At 38.5% G+C, this 18035-nt stretch overlaps 2 protein-coding genes across 4 annotated transcripts; one reads left to right on the top strand and one right to left on the bottom strand.

The window, feature by feature from the left end:
- Positions 1-62: 62 nt before the first annotated feature.
- LOC139941074 (uncharacterized) lies at positions 63-4016 on the bottom strand. The gene is made up of 4 exons (XM_071937496.1): positions 3734-4016; positions 2485-2733; positions 2249-2296; positions 63-1665 (listed from the first exon to the last, which is right to left on the bottom strand). The coding sequence occupies exons 1-4, from the start codon at positions 3851-3853 to the stop codon at positions 1639-1641; spliced, it is 444 nt and encodes a 147-aa protein (XP_071793597.1). The 5' UTR covers positions 3854-4016; the 3' UTR covers positions 63-1638.
- A 613-nt stretch (positions 4017-4629) lies between these two features.
- Positions 4630-17659, top strand: LOC139941063 (uncharacterized). Of its 3 annotated transcripts, XM_071937482.1 has the most exons (10): positions 4630-4785; positions 9111-9231; positions 9545-9643; positions 11016-11174; positions 11533-13256; positions 13640-13689; positions 14149-14374; positions 14657-14818; positions 15443-15588; positions 16558-17659. In XM_071937482.1, the coding sequence occupies exons 4-10, from the start codon at positions 11069-11071 to the stop codon at positions 16802-16804; spliced, it is 2661 nt and encodes an 886-aa protein (XP_071793583.1). In that variant the 5' UTR covers positions 4630-4785; positions 9111-9231; positions 9545-9643; positions 11016-11068; the 3' UTR covers positions 16805-17659. The 3 variants fall into 3 exon arrangements, with proteins under 3 accessions (XP_071793583.1, XP_071793582.1, XP_071793584.1); XM_071937481.1 differs by lacking the exon at positions 9545-9643; XM_071937483.1 differs by lacking the exons at positions 4630-4785; positions 9545-9643 and adding an exon at positions 9357-9413 and having other exon boundaries at positions 9117-9231.
- The last annotated feature ends 376 nt before the right edge of the window (positions 17660-18035 follow it).

Genomic DNA, 18035 nt, shown 5'->3' with positions numbered 1-18035 from the left:
TTTTTTACAATGAGAAACTGAGATTTGAAAAAGATGTAATTGACAAATTGAAAAGCATCACATTGTATCTCATAGTTGGTCCCGGGCTGACCATAAATTTTAATATCACTCTTGAAATATCTGGCACACGCTTTAGCTATAACTATTTCATACTAAGTATTTTTCTTTCATTATAATAAATTATCTATATCACTCGCACACAACACAAGTACCTCTACTCATAAAAAGGTTTAGAAATCTTCAATGTAAGGTTTGTACTCTTTAAGACAACTCATAACATGGAAGTTGACAAAGCACCTTTTGGATTCCTTTAGTTTCTGATCATTGCACCATTTTGATTGTTCAATGCCTTAAAATATTATCATGAATCCAAACATTTCTGAATTGCTAAAAAACTAAAAATAATCAACAGATAAAAATCAGATTTACCAAACTATGTGAATGATGGCATAAATTTGCTTCGACAGGCTTTCCCAGACAGATTTATAATTGCCTGTAACTCCCCCACGTTTTATAGCAGCATTGATTTTTCTTCTTCTTTGGCATTTTAGGTTTCCTTAATTTGTTTGCTTCAAATCACTGTACTAAATATGTATGTGTTGAACTGGTTACAATTTGCATTTTTTGTGTTTTGGCTTATTTTGTAACATCTATTGTTTTCACATTATGCAACATGAAACTTATTCAGAAAATACTATGGATATATTTTGGATGATCCAAAAAGAAATGTTTTAGAAAAGTGTTCATTGTAACTGGACTCAAGGCATAAAATAAATACAAGACATTCAATGTGAATGGTATGTTTCTTTAGAAGGCTATCTCGCGAAAGCCAAATTATAAACCTTGCATAATATTCCATATAGAAGACGAGATACCTCTCTAATGCAACCTTATACTAAGCTACCTTTACCTCTAATACTAAATAATGTTTGCTCTGTTTAAACAAAACTAATAATGCCTCTTTCTGCCCTTAATGAAAGGTTCATAGATTATTTTGTTTTTTTAAAGTTTATCCCTTGAGTATCTTTGATCTACATGAACATTTTCTGTGTTGCTATCACATAATGTATACCTGGATCTCCTCTTGACCAATCTGAACAGATAAACTGTCCCAGGTAATTTTGAATTATCTTTTAAAGGGAAATAAACAACTTAAAAATTGTATACCTTGTTGGTTTTTTAATACTATATCACACATTCAAAACATATTTCTAACATAAAAAAAAACAAACTCAGACTTAATTACATGCAAAGGCTAATTCCTTCTCGGAAAGCATTTAACAAAAAGAACAATGTCATGAATGTTTTAACACAAGAAATAATGTACAAATAAAAAACAGAACCTTGGAAGTTTGGACTGGGCCGGCCCAATTTTATAGAGCTGCTCAAGCAGAAAATAGTGCTCAAAACTTATCTGCTTAGCATAAATGAACAAAATACCAGTCACAAATATTGTAATGTGACATCATTGTATTTCAGCTGGTAACCCTTCCTTGGTAAGCATATTATTTTAATGTGCATAGCTATTTTGTGCTTAAGCAGCTCCGGTTGAAATTGGGCCCCGGTTCTTGGTGGAATGAGACAGCCAGCTACCTCTTGGAAACATGGTGGGGAAGTTGAAGAAAGCATCAAGAGACTTTAGCTTAGGATATGAGTAATGTGACCCTGTCAGAGATGGAGAGAAAGTTTGTAAAAATTTGCTACTTTTTTAATTGTAACTACTGAGTAAGCACACAATCTTGCTTACTGTTGAGCAACGATATGAAATTGGTCCCTGGTGTTCCTGATCGATCCCCATTCATGGTTTATGTCCTTGACCTTAAGCAAGATAGGGCTTATACTTTACCATAACTGCTTTGTCCTTCAAATGGGACATTAAGACGTAGGTCCTGTATACTAGGATTGGTAGTGTGAGTAAAAGAACCCATACCCTTATTGTGGAAGAGTAGGAGTTTCTGGTTCTTTGCAAGGGCTTCCTCAGCTTGCGAGCTACACTAATTAAGTGCACTTATGATGCATCTTTGGTTTCTTGACCAAAAATATATGTAATGATGTAATGAGTTTCAATCATGGCTTGCATATTTTTATTCCTAAGGTCTCAGAAATCCTTGATTATACAGTACTCATCACACATTGGTGTATTGGTACAGTACAGGTTCACTGGTGATACATAGATTTAACCTTTGACCCTTTACTTTAACCATTGACCCCTACCAACCCACCCACTACCCCACCATTATCTACTTACCGACTCTCCTGAACGGCATCTTTGACAAACTTTTCTCTGTTGACTCTTCTGTACAAAGAAAAAAACAAAAACAAATATTAGAAGCTTGTTGATTGTAGGTGAAAGAAGAAGTCAGGTGCTCTCACCTCCTTCATCTTGATAACGTTTTTTATTTAAGGTACTTGACCTTTATTTATTAACATACTTTCTCTCTCATTTAAAAAAAAAATGAAACATAGAAAATTTCAAATAAATACCTCCAAACGCTGTGATAATGCTGCAGATGTTGCATCTCCTCCTGCAGTCATAACGTAACAAGAACTTTGCATAGCATCGGCTGGAATGTGTGGATGGCAAGATGTGGCATGTATGGTTTCCATGGCAACAGGGTCATTCTTCATTGACGAGAAAGCATTTCCGCCGAGTGAGATGCCTGTACACTCCGATGTTGTGCCCACTTGTTGTAATAAAAAGCTTGAAACTCCATTGCACATACGCTTCTGTCCCTTCAAAGAGAAAACATAATCAGATGATTACTACATGAAGCTATTTAATAAAATATATACACCAAATGTTTTGTAATTGAAAAAGGTTACTAGCAAGCAAACATCTGATGATCTGATTCTGAAACAATGAAGATCAATATTGCAAGCATTGTTTTAGTTGTGATTTGAATCGTAACCCTCCACCTCCATCCTCCTAGCACAGTCTCAGATGGGAAGGTAAAAGGAAATCATAACAAAAGGTAACAAATCACTGAATTAATGGGCAATTTCAATGATTTCTGCTAGGACTAGTCTATAGTCACCAGGGCCTAGTTTTATGTCATGGCTCTGCAAACTACCAAATTCTGCGCTTACGATCACCAATCTCTCTCTGCTTGCTTGCACGGTTTGAAGGGTGAATTTCTGCACTAGCTCAGTTCATCAGCTGTGTAAGCGAAGAATGCCTTTGTCCTATCACTTGAGCAATCATGCCTAGTACCCGTACACTGTACTACTAGTACTACTAAGTACTAGTTGTCGTACGTAGTCGTAGATAGAAACGTTATGACATGAAGGTGGAGTATGCACACGCAGCAGAAGCCAAAGTTCCCGCTAACCCTATTCCCCGCTTTTGAAAAAAAGGAGTACAGCACCCCAATATTAATTATTATTGTTGTAGCCAGGTAACCATGGGAACGTGGCAACTTGGTCTAGATTCGCCCATTTTTTACCACATCCACAATCATTCACCTCAGAAATCAAGAACATTCTTGTTCTCTGAACACCGTACACGGATTCAATCTTAATTGTGTAACTGTGCAAATTACTATTAGTATTAGCAGTTAACATGGTTAACAATAACAATAACATGGTTAATTTAAACTGGTTAAATCAAATCAGATTAAATCAAATCATGGCACTCAAATTTGTCATCGAAATAAATGTATTGAAATCAATCAAGTTAGTCACTCAGTCACTGACACTGATAATTATTCTACCTCCGTATATTATTAAAACTTACAGGCATGAGGTTCAACTCCACGTGTCTTTTGTTGTTGTGCGCTGCACTAGCACTACCGTCATCACGATCGTAAACATTTTGGTCACAAAGATGGTAGCTTCTTTTCCGCATAATTTCCATCGAAAGCAAACTTTGGAGATTGATTCAAAAGTGTTAGTTAGGAGCTATGGGATATATGGAATCACACTGCATAAAAACAATTAGTCAAAATCCTGTCCAAGTCTGTCTAGACGGAAGATTAAGCACGTGTTGTTGTTGATGTTTACTTCCTTCTGCGACTCACCGGCGGACAGTTCTATTCAAATTTTGAGCTCGATGAATAAAGTGAGCACATTTATTTCCTTACGAGAAATTTGATTGGCTAATAGAATTTTATTTATTACCATCTAATGTCAACTAAAACATGTAATTCGTAGCGATTTAATGTTCAAAAGTATCAATTAACACTTTATATTGTATTTTGGCACATTTGTAAATAATGTTAGTTTAATCTACGGTGAATATTTGGTGTGTTGTACTCGGATTATTTTATGTTTGTCATTAAGTTGACCAATCAGAACGCGTTTATACTAGTTCGCGTTGTTCCGGCCAAACTTGAGTATTGTCCCAACTGAAGTTGGGGCCGGTCCCCACTTGATTCTGACTAGTCTTGATGAGAGACCATTGGTGTGTTCTTTTTTTACAAATAATCCAACGTTGGTGGCGCTATCCTCCCAGAGCCGCTCTTATCTCCGTTGAGCGGTGCGTAGTCGTGAGACCGTTTCGTGGGAAAAGTTGTGACAAATCACCCCGATGAGGTCTTGTGCCAAGACTAGTTGGTGACCTATCTTTGGATCCCAGTTATAGTTGGGCTGTCCCAACTGAAACACTCCCGTTGGGACCAATACGGAACAGCATTTTTTTGTATTCAGCAGACAGCCAGAGATTCAGCAGCCATTGACAACCAGAACGGAGTACAAAATATCTTCATAAAATAGAAATTAACGGGTGACACATTTGGAGATTCGCCTCAATTTTGATGTGAACTTGAACTCACTGGAACAGCCACCTTTGTAAGTCATTTCGTTGTTAGAATAAATTATTAATCATCTTTATTTTGTACTTGTTTGTATTGTTGTAGAACTTGTAGCTCTTTCTGAAATTGACTTATTTTTATTTTGTATGTCCGCATTGTTGGTTACATAGTTTCCCAGATTGCAACCCAAGTCTGTAGGTAGGCTACTTCTAGAAACTATATAAGGCTCCCCTGTAGGTTCTAGGGAAAAGTTTCCGTATGGCGCCACCACTTTTTCATTCGATATGAAATAATATAGTATCTAATTTACCTCAATGAGTGAGATATCCCTTTGTAAAAATGAGTGAAAAGCTGGTGGCGCCATACGGAAAGTTATCCTGAATAATTTATAAACAAAAAGTTATCATTCATTCCATTTTAAAAGTGCATTGTAATGACGCAGACTACAGCTGTGTTGTAGTCTGTGTTTTGTCATTGCCATAATAAGGTTTATCGCGATTCAGAAACACAATGCATTGTGGGAAGGAATGGGGGCGGTTTCTATGCAGTTTCTACGATTTGCGCACGCAACGCCTATACCTTTGTGTGGGTTCAACAGCGCCCTCTCTTGATATTTTGCTATTCGCGATAAACCTTATTGTTGTGTTATATTTATTATACACTGCAGCACTACATCGAGTTGCTATTATGAATATGAGTACATGATGTATATGACAGCTTAGCCCTGGTTACTGGTAGGACGTCAGTCGTCACAGTGCCACTGCACTGACGTCCTCGACCTCGGTATAAAGCTTCTTTATACAATACAATGCCAACACTGACTCAAACTTTCTTTACTTTTTTTCCTGATTTGAGAAGTTGAAATTCCGTTCATATATTTTCTTAAGTGTCCCTTGCTACATTTTCAATGAGTTCACAACTAAACTAACAAATGAGTGTGAGCTCATGGTCGCATGGCTTTGAGTTTAGTCTCCCAATTGGCATTTATCCGTCTGTTGCAATATGACCCTTTTTTAATTTGCGCAAGCCAGTCGTGTGTACAAAAAAAGGCAAGAGGAAAACGAAGTTTGCGTTGTGAAAAAATTTCAGCTTGCGCAAATTATAAAAGGCTGTCACATCTCCAGCCGCCACGAGAGGGCAGTAATGATCAATGCAAGATCACGCTATGCCTATGGGAAACGTCAATTTCAATTTTCTTTTCACAAAATATTAACACCAAAGAAGGAAATTCAACAATTAAAAAAAATGCCCTCTTGGAGTTCCGGCTACAAGGAACATGTGACTGAAAGTTCAGATCACCAACTGCTAGGTCACCGGGCAAGCAGCGGCTGATTGGAGCAACTCTGTAGGTTTGGATCTGCTGAGTGAGAATTGCAATCACCAACTGCTGCACTTGAAGTGACTGCTAGGTCACTGAGCAAGCAGCACCTGAGTGTAGCAACTCTGCAGGTTTAGATCTAGCTGCAGAGAAGGAGAATTGCAATCACCAACTGCTGCGCTTAAAATGACTGCATACATGTAGGTCACCGAGCAAGCAGCAGCTGAGTGTATCAACTTTGTAGGTTTTGGATTACTGCAGAGAATTGCAATCAACAACTGCTGTGCTTGAAGTGACTGCTAGGTCACTGAGCAAGCAGCTGCTGATTGTAACAACTCTGTAGGTTTGGATCTGCAGAGAATTGCAATCAACAACTGCTGTGCTTGAAGTGACTGCTAGGTCACTGAGCAAGCAGCGGCTGAGTGTAGCAACTCTGTAGGTTTTGGATTACTGCAGAGAATTGCAATCAACAACTGCTGCGCTTGAAGTGACTGCTAGGTCACTGAGCAAGCAGCGGCTGAGTGTAGCAACTCTGTAGGTTTTGGATTACTGCAGAGAATTGCAATCAACAATGCTGCGCTTGAAGTGACTGCTAGGTCACTGAGCAAGCAGCGGCTGAGTGTAGCAACTCTGTAGGTTTGGATCTGCAGAGAATTGCAATCAACAACTGCTGTGCTTGAAGTGATCTCTTAGGTCATTGAGCAAGCAGCGGCTGAGTGTAGCAACTCTGTAGGTTTGGATCTGCAGAGAATTGCCATCACCAACTGCTGCGCTCGAAGTGATCTCTTAGGTCATCGCGCAAGCAGCGGCTGAGTGTAGCAACTCTGTAGCTTTGTAGATCTACAGAGCATTGCAATCACCAACTGCTGCGCTTGAAGTGACTGCATAGGTTGATAAAAAGACCATATTTTGACATTCTGCAAGAAACTTGAAGTTGCCATTAATGGGATGCTGCAAGGTTGCCAGAAGGTGAGAGGCTTGTGTCATGATACTTCTGGATGTATTTCAAATTTGATGGAATCGACAAGGTGTGTCTTCTGTCTACCTTGGATTTGTCCTGCAGTGAGTGTGACTTGAAGGAGCCTGAAATAGTTCCCAAGTCAGGGAAGGTTTATAGCTCTTGTGAATTGAGGATCTGTGTCTATTTTCTTAGCGGAACAAGGTGTTGCGAAACCGAGTAAACAAAATGTGAATCCTCTTCTTGGCAATGAAGTGATACAGAATGCTCTTATAAAAGAGGTGACAATTGAAGGTTGAAAGTTTCTTCCAGAATTGGTCCATGTGGTGGAGTGTGCAAACACAGAAGGAACTGAGTAGAAGTTAGAAGCTCAGTCAAGTCTGCTGGAAGTCATTGACAAGACCCAGCTGTGGCAGTACCCAAGATGGAAGTGATCACAATTATCATTTAGGATTCATATGTATGGAAAGGAAATTTCTCCAAGTTGGCCTCGTACATTCTGGTTGCCAAGAGTTAATTGATGGGTTTCCTGTGGTTTTGTTTAATTCCAGATTCAAGTGAAACAGGGCTGTGTTTAAAATCTTGAAATGGCTGTCAACTATGGTAGGGCAGGTGTGCCAGTGACCGGCAATGACCACCCAACGGTGACAGAAACCGCAGCCTTCCAGCCAATGGAAGCAACCACTCCTGTCCAATCCCGCTGTGCATCCTCTGCCCCCTGGCAGCCCCATGAAGGACCACATGGAGCGGAAGCCCCTGAAGATAAACAACCCTTTCCCCCTCCCAAACGAATGAGGACGGCTGTAGTTAAAAAACACTTGGTAAGGACCATCATCCTTCATGGAGAAATCATCAAGACTGAGGAAGAATGGACTGAGTATACTGAGCAGATTGAGGTAGACGAGGCTGGAGAGCCGATTAATCTATCCCAAGAGAAAAAGACACGGGTACTGAGTTAACGATGATCATCTGAACGAATCAAGTTTCAAGCTGATCTTGCCGAAAAATTATCTGTTTATAAAATATGTATTATTAGTGGAAGATTTAAAGAGAAAAAGAATTCTCACAAATTTATTTTCTAAATCCTTGTTGATTTTTGTACAAAGAAATCTCTCATAAAAAAAGTAAGTAGAAACAGTGAATCAAAGTTTAGTTGGTACTAATCAAAGTACATGTATAATTACTTAATAAAAGTAATCAAAAGTACATTGTACAGACATGTAGTTGTAGATCATTTTCAAAGTTCACCACGTTATGATCTTAGAAATTTTCTGTTTTAAAAGTACCTTGTGTGCACATGATCAAGCAGAATGCATTTGAAGGTCGATGAGAGTTAATTAAAGTTGATGAAAACAGTAACTGAAAATCTGTGTAAAGTCTTTGTCTTAAATATACAGTTGGGTCAGTCAGGTTGGTGTAGTGGTATCTTTCCTTGCCTTATTCCTCTAGTACCAGGTTCGAATCCTGCTGGGTGCACTACTATAATTTGGTTTTCAGTGCCTACCTGATTGCATGAATTTTCCCAGGAATAATTTGTCTATGGTTTTCCTCCCACATCTAAAACTGAACTTCCTTCTCGTGTCTATTCTCAATGGTTCTTTGCTATTAGAGTGATTAAGTTTGCTTTTCTGAGAGTGTTTGTATTCACAATCAAAATGAAAATCAAAAGTACAATGCACTGACGGAGAGTTTAGCCCTTTACAATCGACCGTGCAAGTCTCACGCATATTTGAGCAATAGCGCCCGTTAAAGTTCGCAAGTTAGTTTCCGTTAGCAATGTATGTGGGACCAAAAATGTTCCATTACGCCCAAGACTTGCATGGTGTATAGCAAGGTTGGTGGAACATGTTTTTTTCCCCTGAAATATCTCGTCCACCGACCTTCAGATCTGCAATTTCTATTATGAGGAAAAAAGGCTGAGGTTCCAGAATTCTGCCAACTATTCTAATTCTTTATCGATCATCTTATTAAAGGTAAAGTATTGGTTTTTTGACCGGAATGTTTAATTAGCTCTAACTGTTTTTCCTTTTTCCTCTAAAAATTAAAAAATAATTTTAATAATTAAGAATTGTATAATTTGATACAGATAAATATACATGTGTAGCAACACCACCCTGTGAGATGAGCATTTTAACAGCTGAGAAGACGTCAGATTTGACTTTCGAATTTTGAAATTGAGGAGCAGTTTGCCAAAATGCCGATTAAAGGTATGTTCAATAAAGTTTTTTATGTTCTAACTGTAGATGTTTGTTTCCAGGAGAAACATGTAAACTCAGTGTACATGACAAAATAATTTTTGTGAAATTGTTTTTACTCATTTCTCAAAACACAGCACATCAGCAACTAATATTTTAAGGGAAGCTTTCTACCACCATTATCTTTAAACCGTGTAAGTTTAATATGAATCTGCACGTTTTTGTTTTGTGTCGTACATAAAGTACCCAAACCCTTTAAGAAAGTGTTAAGGGGCATTTAGCAAACTTCTTCTCATAGTGACAAGTGTAATTTGGCTCTGTTCAGAACACACAGGACCAAAGGATTAATGTCCCATCTCTGAAGGACTAAACATTAATGGTTTTACATCAACACCAGGGCCCAATTTCATAGAGCTGCTTAACGGTAAGCAAATTTTTTCGCTTAACGTAGCAAAAATAATTGCTTAAAACCATTAGGATTCCATGCTAAACGTACACGAGCTTAAGCATGTAAACAATCTGTGCGCGGAGATTTTAGATCGTTTGCTTAAGCAAACCAGAAGAAGGCAGTGTATTTTGCACTGTGTGCATGGCCTAGGGCTGCTTAACGGTAAGCAAATATGTTGGCTTAACGTAGCAACAAAAATTGCTTAAGCGTAAACCTACTTCACCAGCGGTTGCTAGCTTAAAAGCACGTAAACAAACTGCGCACGCAAAATTTTAGATCGTTTGCTTAAGCGAAAAAGAAGAAGGTGCTGACAAAATGGCGGGCAAAATAAATGCGGAGTGCACTCGAGTGGCGATAAAAAAATTCATCACCTTTGTGTCTGATATGTATTATTTGTAATGGTTCAAAGTGCCCCTCAAAAGGTTTACACACTAACTTGAAAGTAAACAAGAAGATAATACATTGTACAGCATGATTCCGAAGCATTTTAGACACTTGTTTATTCGCTACACCTACCATACAAACGCACGTTCAATCACCGCTGTGCCGGCACAATAACATTGTTTGCAATGAGTGTTGCACTATGCGCTGTGTGAATAGGGTGCTTAAGCAAAATAGAGGCTTTACGGACCCTTTTTGTTTGCTTACCTATGTAAGCAAAAAACCTTGCTTAAGCAAGGGTATGAAATGAAAAATTTGCTAGGTGCGCCCGTTAAGCACAAAATCAACCGTTACGGGATGCAGCTCTTTGAAACTAGGCCCGGCGCTTAAACAGGGTGCTTAAGCAATGGGGCTTTAAGGACCCTTTTTGCTTGCTTGCCTCGCCGTTTTAAGCAAAAAACCTTGCTTAAGCAAGGCTATAAAATGAAAAACTTGCTAGGTGCACCCGTTAAGCACAAAATCGACCGTTAAGCAGCTCTATGAACCAGGTCCCAATTTCATGTAGCTGTTTCTGCTAAGCAGAAAATACTGCTGAGCAAATTTCTATGCAAAGCACAAAAAATGGGTGGGTCACCAGTCACATCATTGTAAACGTTATGGTCTTTTGACTGGTAATCAGTTTCTGCTAAGCAATATGTGCATAGCAAGCTTTTGTGGTTACAGGCTCTATGCAATTGGGCCCAGGAGTCAAACTGATGAAGTTCATCTACTGGTACAATCCAAACTTTGATGTACTTGAGTGTAACTGTAAATTTCAAGGTTATATATTGCATGTGCGTATTTTGTAATAAGCAATAAGTTATAAAAAAACAATTGTTCGTATGTGAGGTGCTTGTCATTGTATAATTTGCATGGTACTCAATCCAAAAGCCAGTGATCAAACTATATTTTAAATTATATTCTCCAGGTGGCCCAACCGACCCTCAACGGAAATCTAAAAACTTTGACGAAGAACTCAGGATGAAGCTCAAAGATCGAAAGAAGAGAGGGCTGACCACTGGGCTGAGTGACACAGCAGAAGAGAGTAACAGCGATGTGAGCTCAGATGACATTGGTGGAGGGGATGGTAAGTTAAAGCTCTGCCATCAGATTTGTATAAAGCAGTTGAGCAGAAAATACTACTTAGCCAATTTCTAGGCTCAGCACAAAAAGTAGCAGGGCTTCTGTCGCCAAAATTTTATATTTATGGAATGTTGGCTGGTAGCCTGTTTTTGCTAGGCAAGATCTTCTTGTGCTTCCGGGTTTTTATTAAATAAGACCCAAGTCCTAATTTCATAAAGCTGTTAACTAGAAAATACTTCTTAGCAAAATTCTAGTCGAGCAAAAATCAAGTGGGGTACCAGTTGCAATGGATTTTCGGCTGGTAACTCCCCCTTGATTTGCTTTTCATAAACCCTTTTGATTTGCTTTTCTTTTTTGTTCAGATTTCTTATCACAGTTCACTGCAAGTGCTGCCCCGAAAAGCCAAACATCATCCTTCAGTGGATCCTCCAAACCTTGGGCACCCCCAGTCGCAACCCCTCGTCAGCAGGCCAAGGGGAATGCCTCACCGTCCCCCTCACCAAGGGGCCTACCACCATCGCCTAAGGGTATTCCCTCCCCAAGAGGTCTCCCCTCACCAATACCTCGTGCTAGAACAAGATCTATCGACAAACCTGAGGAAGCTTCCAAGAGAAGATTGTCATCCTCCTCTGAGGCCGTCTCACCAAGGAATGGTGTGCACCCAAAGGATCTGGCAAGCACTCCACTTCCGAAGCCTCGGACAAGGACAAGTACCGTGGACTTGGATTCTCCAGGAAGGAAATCTTCAGTAGACTCTCCAAGAATGAAGTCCGATCAGTCCGAAGTTGATAAACTTCTCGGACTGGCTCCACTGAAGACAACCCCAAGGAGAAAGGACTCCCGAGGGGATGACCCGTTTGGAACAAAACCAAGCTCAAAGTTTCACAACGAGTCCCCAGAGTCTAGAAGGAAAACCACATCACCGTCAATTACTGACGATTTACTTGGCGATGACCCAAAACCAAAAGCATGCAGTAAATCGCCAGAACCAAAATCTCGCAATAAATCTCCAGAGCCAAAAGTCAGATCAAGACTTGAAGCTGAGGAGTCGCCGGTCAGCAGCAGGAAAATTAAACCAAGGAGTGGGTCAATGAGCAGGGGATCCAAATCCCCTGAGTTGACATCTAAAAATAACTCTGTACTGGATGACCTTCTTAATGGCGACGGGAAAAAAACAAAATCACGCGGCAGTTCCCCAGAGCCTAAAGGACGAAACAGATCTCCCTTGATCTTAGATGATCTCCTAAATGGGAGTTCAAACAAAAAGCCAGAAAAAGGGAAACCAAAAGCTGAGACGGACAATGTCTTAGATGATCTACTTGGTATGACCAAGAAGCCTAAATCAAGAAGTGGCTCACCAGAACCCAAACCCAAACCAAGATCTCGTGGCGGTTCACCTCCACCTCTCGATAGATCCCGTCAAAGAAAGTCAATTCTTGATTCGGATGGGAGTGAAGATGATAACAAAGTGAAGAGGAGAAATAAAACAAAATCTCCATCACCCTCGAGAAAAGGAAGCCCCAAAGTGGCCCACCCACCTCCCAGACGCCAGAAAGGTCTCTTGAATTCCTCTGATGAAGATGATGATTTCAATCGAAGAGGGAAACCTAGATTGCCATCGGCCAAGACCACAGGCAGTGGAAAGTCTCAAACTCGAAGAGGCATTTCGGGTTCTTCCGATGATGATACTGATGATAAGAGAGTCTCAAAATCGAAGCCTCTCGGAAGATCAAGATCTCCTTCTCCGAAAGGGTTCAAGACGTCCGCTCCATCACCTAAACCTCGATCTCGACCTGGAACTGCTGACACTAAAACACCCTCCAAACCTGAGCCCAAGAAACAGGGCTTCAAAGTGGATGATTTCCTTGATTCCGGCTCTGATTTTGATTTTGATGGAAAGCCAGCCAATGGTAAGCCCTCTTTGCTGGATGTTATTGAGAATCAGCAGAGTCCCAAGAGCAGAAAGAAGAAGAAGAAAATGGGGAGGAATGCTTCAGAGGACAGCGATGATTCAGATGATGGAGATGTTTTCCACAGACCATCTTCTAAGAAAAAGCCTCCAGTCATATCAGGGAGGAGACCTAAGGTAAATTAATTATTGTACACTTATTCACGGTTAAACCCATACGCTGGTAATGAGCAAAAACATTTGCAAATGCTTTTTCAATGTCAGTTCTTACTTTTTTAATAATTATTGTGAACATTTGTTTTCATCTGCAAACTGTGATGTTTCAGAAAGTCAATGTCCAAACACCTAAATTCTTCAATTTCATCAAAGATTTGATTTTTCAAATGAAAATAAATAATTTTGAAATGAGTAAAACGGTTGGACAAAATGTCCCTTTCTGCAGTTTCCCTATTTGTATCGTAAAATCATATTTACGTAGGGAGAATAACATGCATAAACATTTGTCTTGTGCAATCAACATTTGTATGAAACATTTTGATTGCTTTTTGCTGCTTTCATAGGAGGGTTATCAAAGTGCTGATGAAGAAGATGGTGGAAAAGATAAGACACAGTAAGTACAACTTAATATCAAATTACAGAGAAATTGTTGGAATCACAAAAGCAATTATTTTGTGGCGTGTCGTGGCTGAGCAGTCTAGCTCCCCTTACCCAAGCTCCATTGTTGTCAGCAGCAGAGTGTGGGTTCGAATTTCAGTCGTGACGCTTGTGCCCTTGAGCAAGGCACTTGGCCATAATTGCTTCGTAAAAGTTGGAGAGGAAGTCCATTCTGCTCTGCTTGCCAGGCTGGTAGTGGATGAAACACATGCCTACATCCTTACAGGCTGTGAATGGGGTAACTCTGTTTCAGCCCCAGGATTCCACGGCAACGTGCCCCAGGGGGAGTTGATTTGGGTTGATGGTCAAGTAAAGTGTAGCCCTCACCTTGAAGTGGCCACCCATGGCTTTGTGGTGTTAGACGATCTCTCATGTACAAAAAAAATGTAACAAGTAAAAATCCTTCTTAAAACAGGTCAAAGGTTGTCAAGCCAACACCCAAGCGCCCAGGTTCCACTGCCAGTAGCACTGGAGGCAACTCTCTTAACTCAAGCCTAAACAGCAGCATCAATATCCAAGACTCCTCCAGTATTCGGCAGGCTATCTATGATGAGTGGAGGGCCCAGAAGCAGGTAGTCTTAGTCAAACAAGCCAAGGAAAAGAGGAAGAAAGAAAAGGAAGAGATCAAGAAGAAGGAACTGGTGAGACAAAAACTTGTCAAGGCGTGGAAATATGATTATTAGATTTCTGAACAGTACTATAAATGTTGCCTCTGTAGTGTTTTATTTTTTATTTGGGGGAATTTGCAATTTGAATGTACATTTATTGTGAACTTTAGTAGTGTTCTTTTTTTTTGGTTTAGATTCTTAATATCTATGGGGTTCTTTGCAAGAACAGTGATTAGATTTGCTTTTATGAAAGGCCTTGGCTTGACAACCAGAATAAATTAAATGAAATGACAGTTTAAAGTGTTATCTTTGCAGGCGGTGCTTGAGAAACGAGCAGAGTCGGCTGCCTCTTTCAATGCCTGGAAGGAGAACAAGAAAGGAACCCTGACAAACAAGGCCAAGGAAGAGGAAAAGAAGAAGAAGAAACTACAAGAAGAAAAGGAGAAGAAAATGATGCAGACGATTCACGCCAAAAAGGTTGGATTAAGATCATCAGATAATAATTCCTTTGCAAAAGTCTCCCTGTGCATATTTGGCAGGCCAGAACTTTACAATCTTTTTAAGTCTCTGTTAAAAACTTTGTTTGAAGCTGCTTATTTGTAATTGTATCGTTCACTCTTTGTATATTTTATTGTTCTCTTTATGCGCCTAAGGCATTTTGCATTAGGCGCTTTTCTTTATTATTATTATTATTATTATTATTATTATTATTATTGTTATTGTTATTGTTATTGTTATTGTTATTGTTATTGTTATTGTTATTGTTATTGTTATTGTTATTGTTATTGTTATTGTTATTGTTATTGTTATTGTTATTGTTATTGTTATTGTTATTGTTATTGTTATTGTTATTGTTATTGTTATTGTTATTGTTATTGTTATTGTTATTGTTATTGTTATTGTTATTGTTATTGTTATTGTTATTGTTATTGTTATTGTTATTGTTATTGTTATTGTTATTGTTATTGTTATTGTTATTGTTATTGTTATTGTTATTGTTATTGTTATTGTTATTGTTATTGTTATTGTTATTGTTATTGTTATTGTTATTGTTATTGTTATTGTTATTGTTATTGTTATTATCATGTTGATTGTGCTTAGGCATTTGAGGCATGGAAAGGAGACAAGGATGAACATCTGAAGGAGCAGCATCGGGAGAAAGTCAGAAGCGAACTTGAGAAGACGCGAAGCTTGGAAGATGAGAAGGAGATGAAGCAGAAAGATTCACAGTCTGCTTTCAGAAAATGGTAAGATACTCAAACCCACTTTCACTCCTTCCTCATTCGACCACACCCTCCATCCTCATTTATTTTAGGCATTTATTACCATTGTTTCTAACCATTTTGCCTTTGTTTGATGTATAATTGTGTAATTTATTTGAAAAATACTACATACTGAATTACAATGTGTGTTATGTGTGCTAAAAACAGTTTGATGGTTATTTTGGAGTGAGTTTAATTAAGCTTCTTGATGATTTAAACTGTTTGACTCTCAGGATTTTTTCCTGTTAAGTTTCATTTATCCATTGTGTTATGTCTGTTGGATATGGTGAAGTCATTCATGTCCATTTATGTTAACGTTTTGCCTTGATGTTTATTATGTAAATCATTTGAAGAAAACACTGCATGCTGAGTGTGTGGAATGTGTGTATAATTATAATGCCACCCTTAGAACTGTATGGTTCACTTTGGCTGTAGGAATATGTGATGTTTTATAATAATAATAATACATTGCTTTATCACTCCTTAGTGCATCTCAAAGCTCTTGTTATTCTTTCTACATTGTTAAGCAGAGCTATGTAATATATTTTGAAGCACCATGTTTTTTAGTGCCAAAGCAGACCTTCAACTCTCTCGCTCTCTCTGATTCTAAACCAGTATTTCCATATTCCTAACAATCCCTGATTATGGTATTTCCCCCCTACCATATTGAATGTAATTCTTTTTCTATTATTCTCTTCTTTTTTCTATAGTTCTCTCTGGTAGAAAACTGAAAAACACATTGTATAAAGTGGAACTTTCGTTTGTCTGTCTTTTTGTTCTAATAATGAAAAATTAGTTGCAGGTCTAATCATAAGTATGAAACAAAATTATTAAACTAGTGAACAATGTTATTTAATGTTAAATGTTTTAATGTACTGTACACCAAGTGAAATGTAATTAAAACAAAAGTGCCAACAAATTAAAAATTAACAATTATTTTTACCAAAATCATAGGAAGAGCACCAAAGATGAAAAGATCAGTCACCAGACGAAGGAGAAGAGAATGGCAGAAGATAAGAAGAAACAAAGGGAAGAAGAGGCAAGGAAGGCTAAGGAGGAAGAAAGCATCCGGGCCTACGAGGACTGGGAGAGGAAAACCGAACGTAGGAAAGAGAGAGATGCTAAGAAAATGGCAAGAACACAACCAATATCCACCATGCCGTTCAGACCTAGTAGCAAAACTATACCATATGTGAGGTAGTTTATATTGGGGAGGAGGGGGGGGGGGGGGTCCAGCATTTTGATGCTTTATTTAAAAACTCATAATAATAAAAGTGGCAATTTATAATTGGTTTGTTCTGTCTAAAGGACACTCCTGGCGAGAGAAGCCGAAGAAAGTTGGCCTACAGTGAGTTACATAGATGAACTTTTAAGCACGTACATGACTTATAGGCTGAAGATTACTGGAGCGGGGAAGAAGATTCTATATTATTCAGAAAATGTGTGCAATAAAGCTAAACACCTTAACTTTAAAAGTATGTTACAACCGTCCATAGCTGGGTTTTTGGGAGGCAGTAAAAGGGGGTGTATTATATGTTGTACTACATACTAGAAATATACATGTATGTTGCTCCATGGTATAAGTGATTTTGTGCGACTATGAAAGTTGTCAAACTTTGGGTTGAAATCCAGACTGTTTACAATTTAACCTGGACCAGAATTTCATTCACAAGACCAGATTCAAAATGTTAAAAAAACCTTGAGAAGACGAGAATCTTTCTGTACACAAATACTGTTTGACAGTATGTGATATTGGCTGCAGTTTATATTTGAATACTGTTTATTATTGTAATATAGATTTTAATAGATTGTGAATATTTTGATCAAATTGTGAATAGTGTGCGTTATTGATGGTATTAATATAATGAAATGATATTGTGTTTGCTTAATTTAACTGTTGTTTTAGCTAAACTCCCTGCCCGTCTTTTGTCTTATATATGGCATAGGCTGCAGTATGTTTATATTTAAATAAAATCTATTGTACTTCAGTGTTGTGAATAATTTAGATAAACTGTGAATATTGTGTGTTGTTGATGGTATTAAAAAATTACTATCATATGATGCTGTGTTCTCACATTTTGTTTGTTTTCCATAACTATTTGAAAACTCCCCTGCCCTTCTTTGTAAACATTCGAATGATGTAATATCACCGGTAACGTAAATGTTGTGAGGCAGAGATTGATAGGGTTTGATAGGCTATTTTGGCTGCTAACTGGTTTACTGTTCTCTGGTTAACTGGTTATTTGATTACCTGGTTCTCTGCTTAACTGCAGGGTTCTTTTATTACCTGGTTCTCTGGTTAACTGGTTCTTTGATTACCTGGTTCTCTGGTTAACTGGTTCTTTGATTACCTGGTTCTCTGGTTAACTGGTTTTTGATTACCTGGTTCTCTGGTTAACTGGTTCTTTGATTACCTGGTTCTCTGGTTAACT

The sequence above is a fragment of the Asterias amurensis genome, chromosome 8 (genome assembly GCF_032118995.1).
Source record: "Asterias amurensis chromosome 8, ASM3211899v1".
NCBI classification, from domain to species: domain Eukaryota; kingdom Metazoa; phylum Echinodermata; class Asteroidea; order Forcipulatida; family Asteriidae; genus Asterias; species Asterias amurensis.
This window is presented reverse-complemented; position numbering and strand designations above follow the sequence as displayed.

What these genes read in the sequence shown, in the direction of transcription:
- LOC139941074 (XM_071937496.1), bottom strand. Translation starts at nt 3,853, where the DNA reads ATGGAAATTATGCGGAAAAGAAGCTACCATCTTTGTGACCAAAATGTT. An exon ending in TGGAGTTGAACCTCATGCCT is followed by an intron (nt 2,734 to 3,733) that starts GTAAGTTTTAAT and finishes TTCTCTTTGAAG; the next exon opens with GGACAGAAGCGTATGTGCAA. An exon ending in CATTATCACAGCGTTTGGAG is followed by an intron (nt 2,297 to 2,484) that starts GTATTTATTTGA and finishes TTCTTTGTACAG; the next exon opens with AAGAGTCAACAGAGAAAAGT.
- LOC139941063 (XM_071937481.1), top strand. An exon ending in TGACATTGGTGGAGGGGATG is followed by an intron (nt 11,175 to 11,532) that starts GTAAGTTAAAGC and finishes TTTTTTGTTCAG; the next exon opens with ATTTCTTATCACAGTTCACT. An exon ending in GGTGGAAAAGATAAGACACA is followed by an intron (nt 13,690 to 14,148) that starts GTAAGTACAACT and finishes TTCTTAAAACAG; the next exon opens with GTCAAAGGTTGTCAAGCCAA.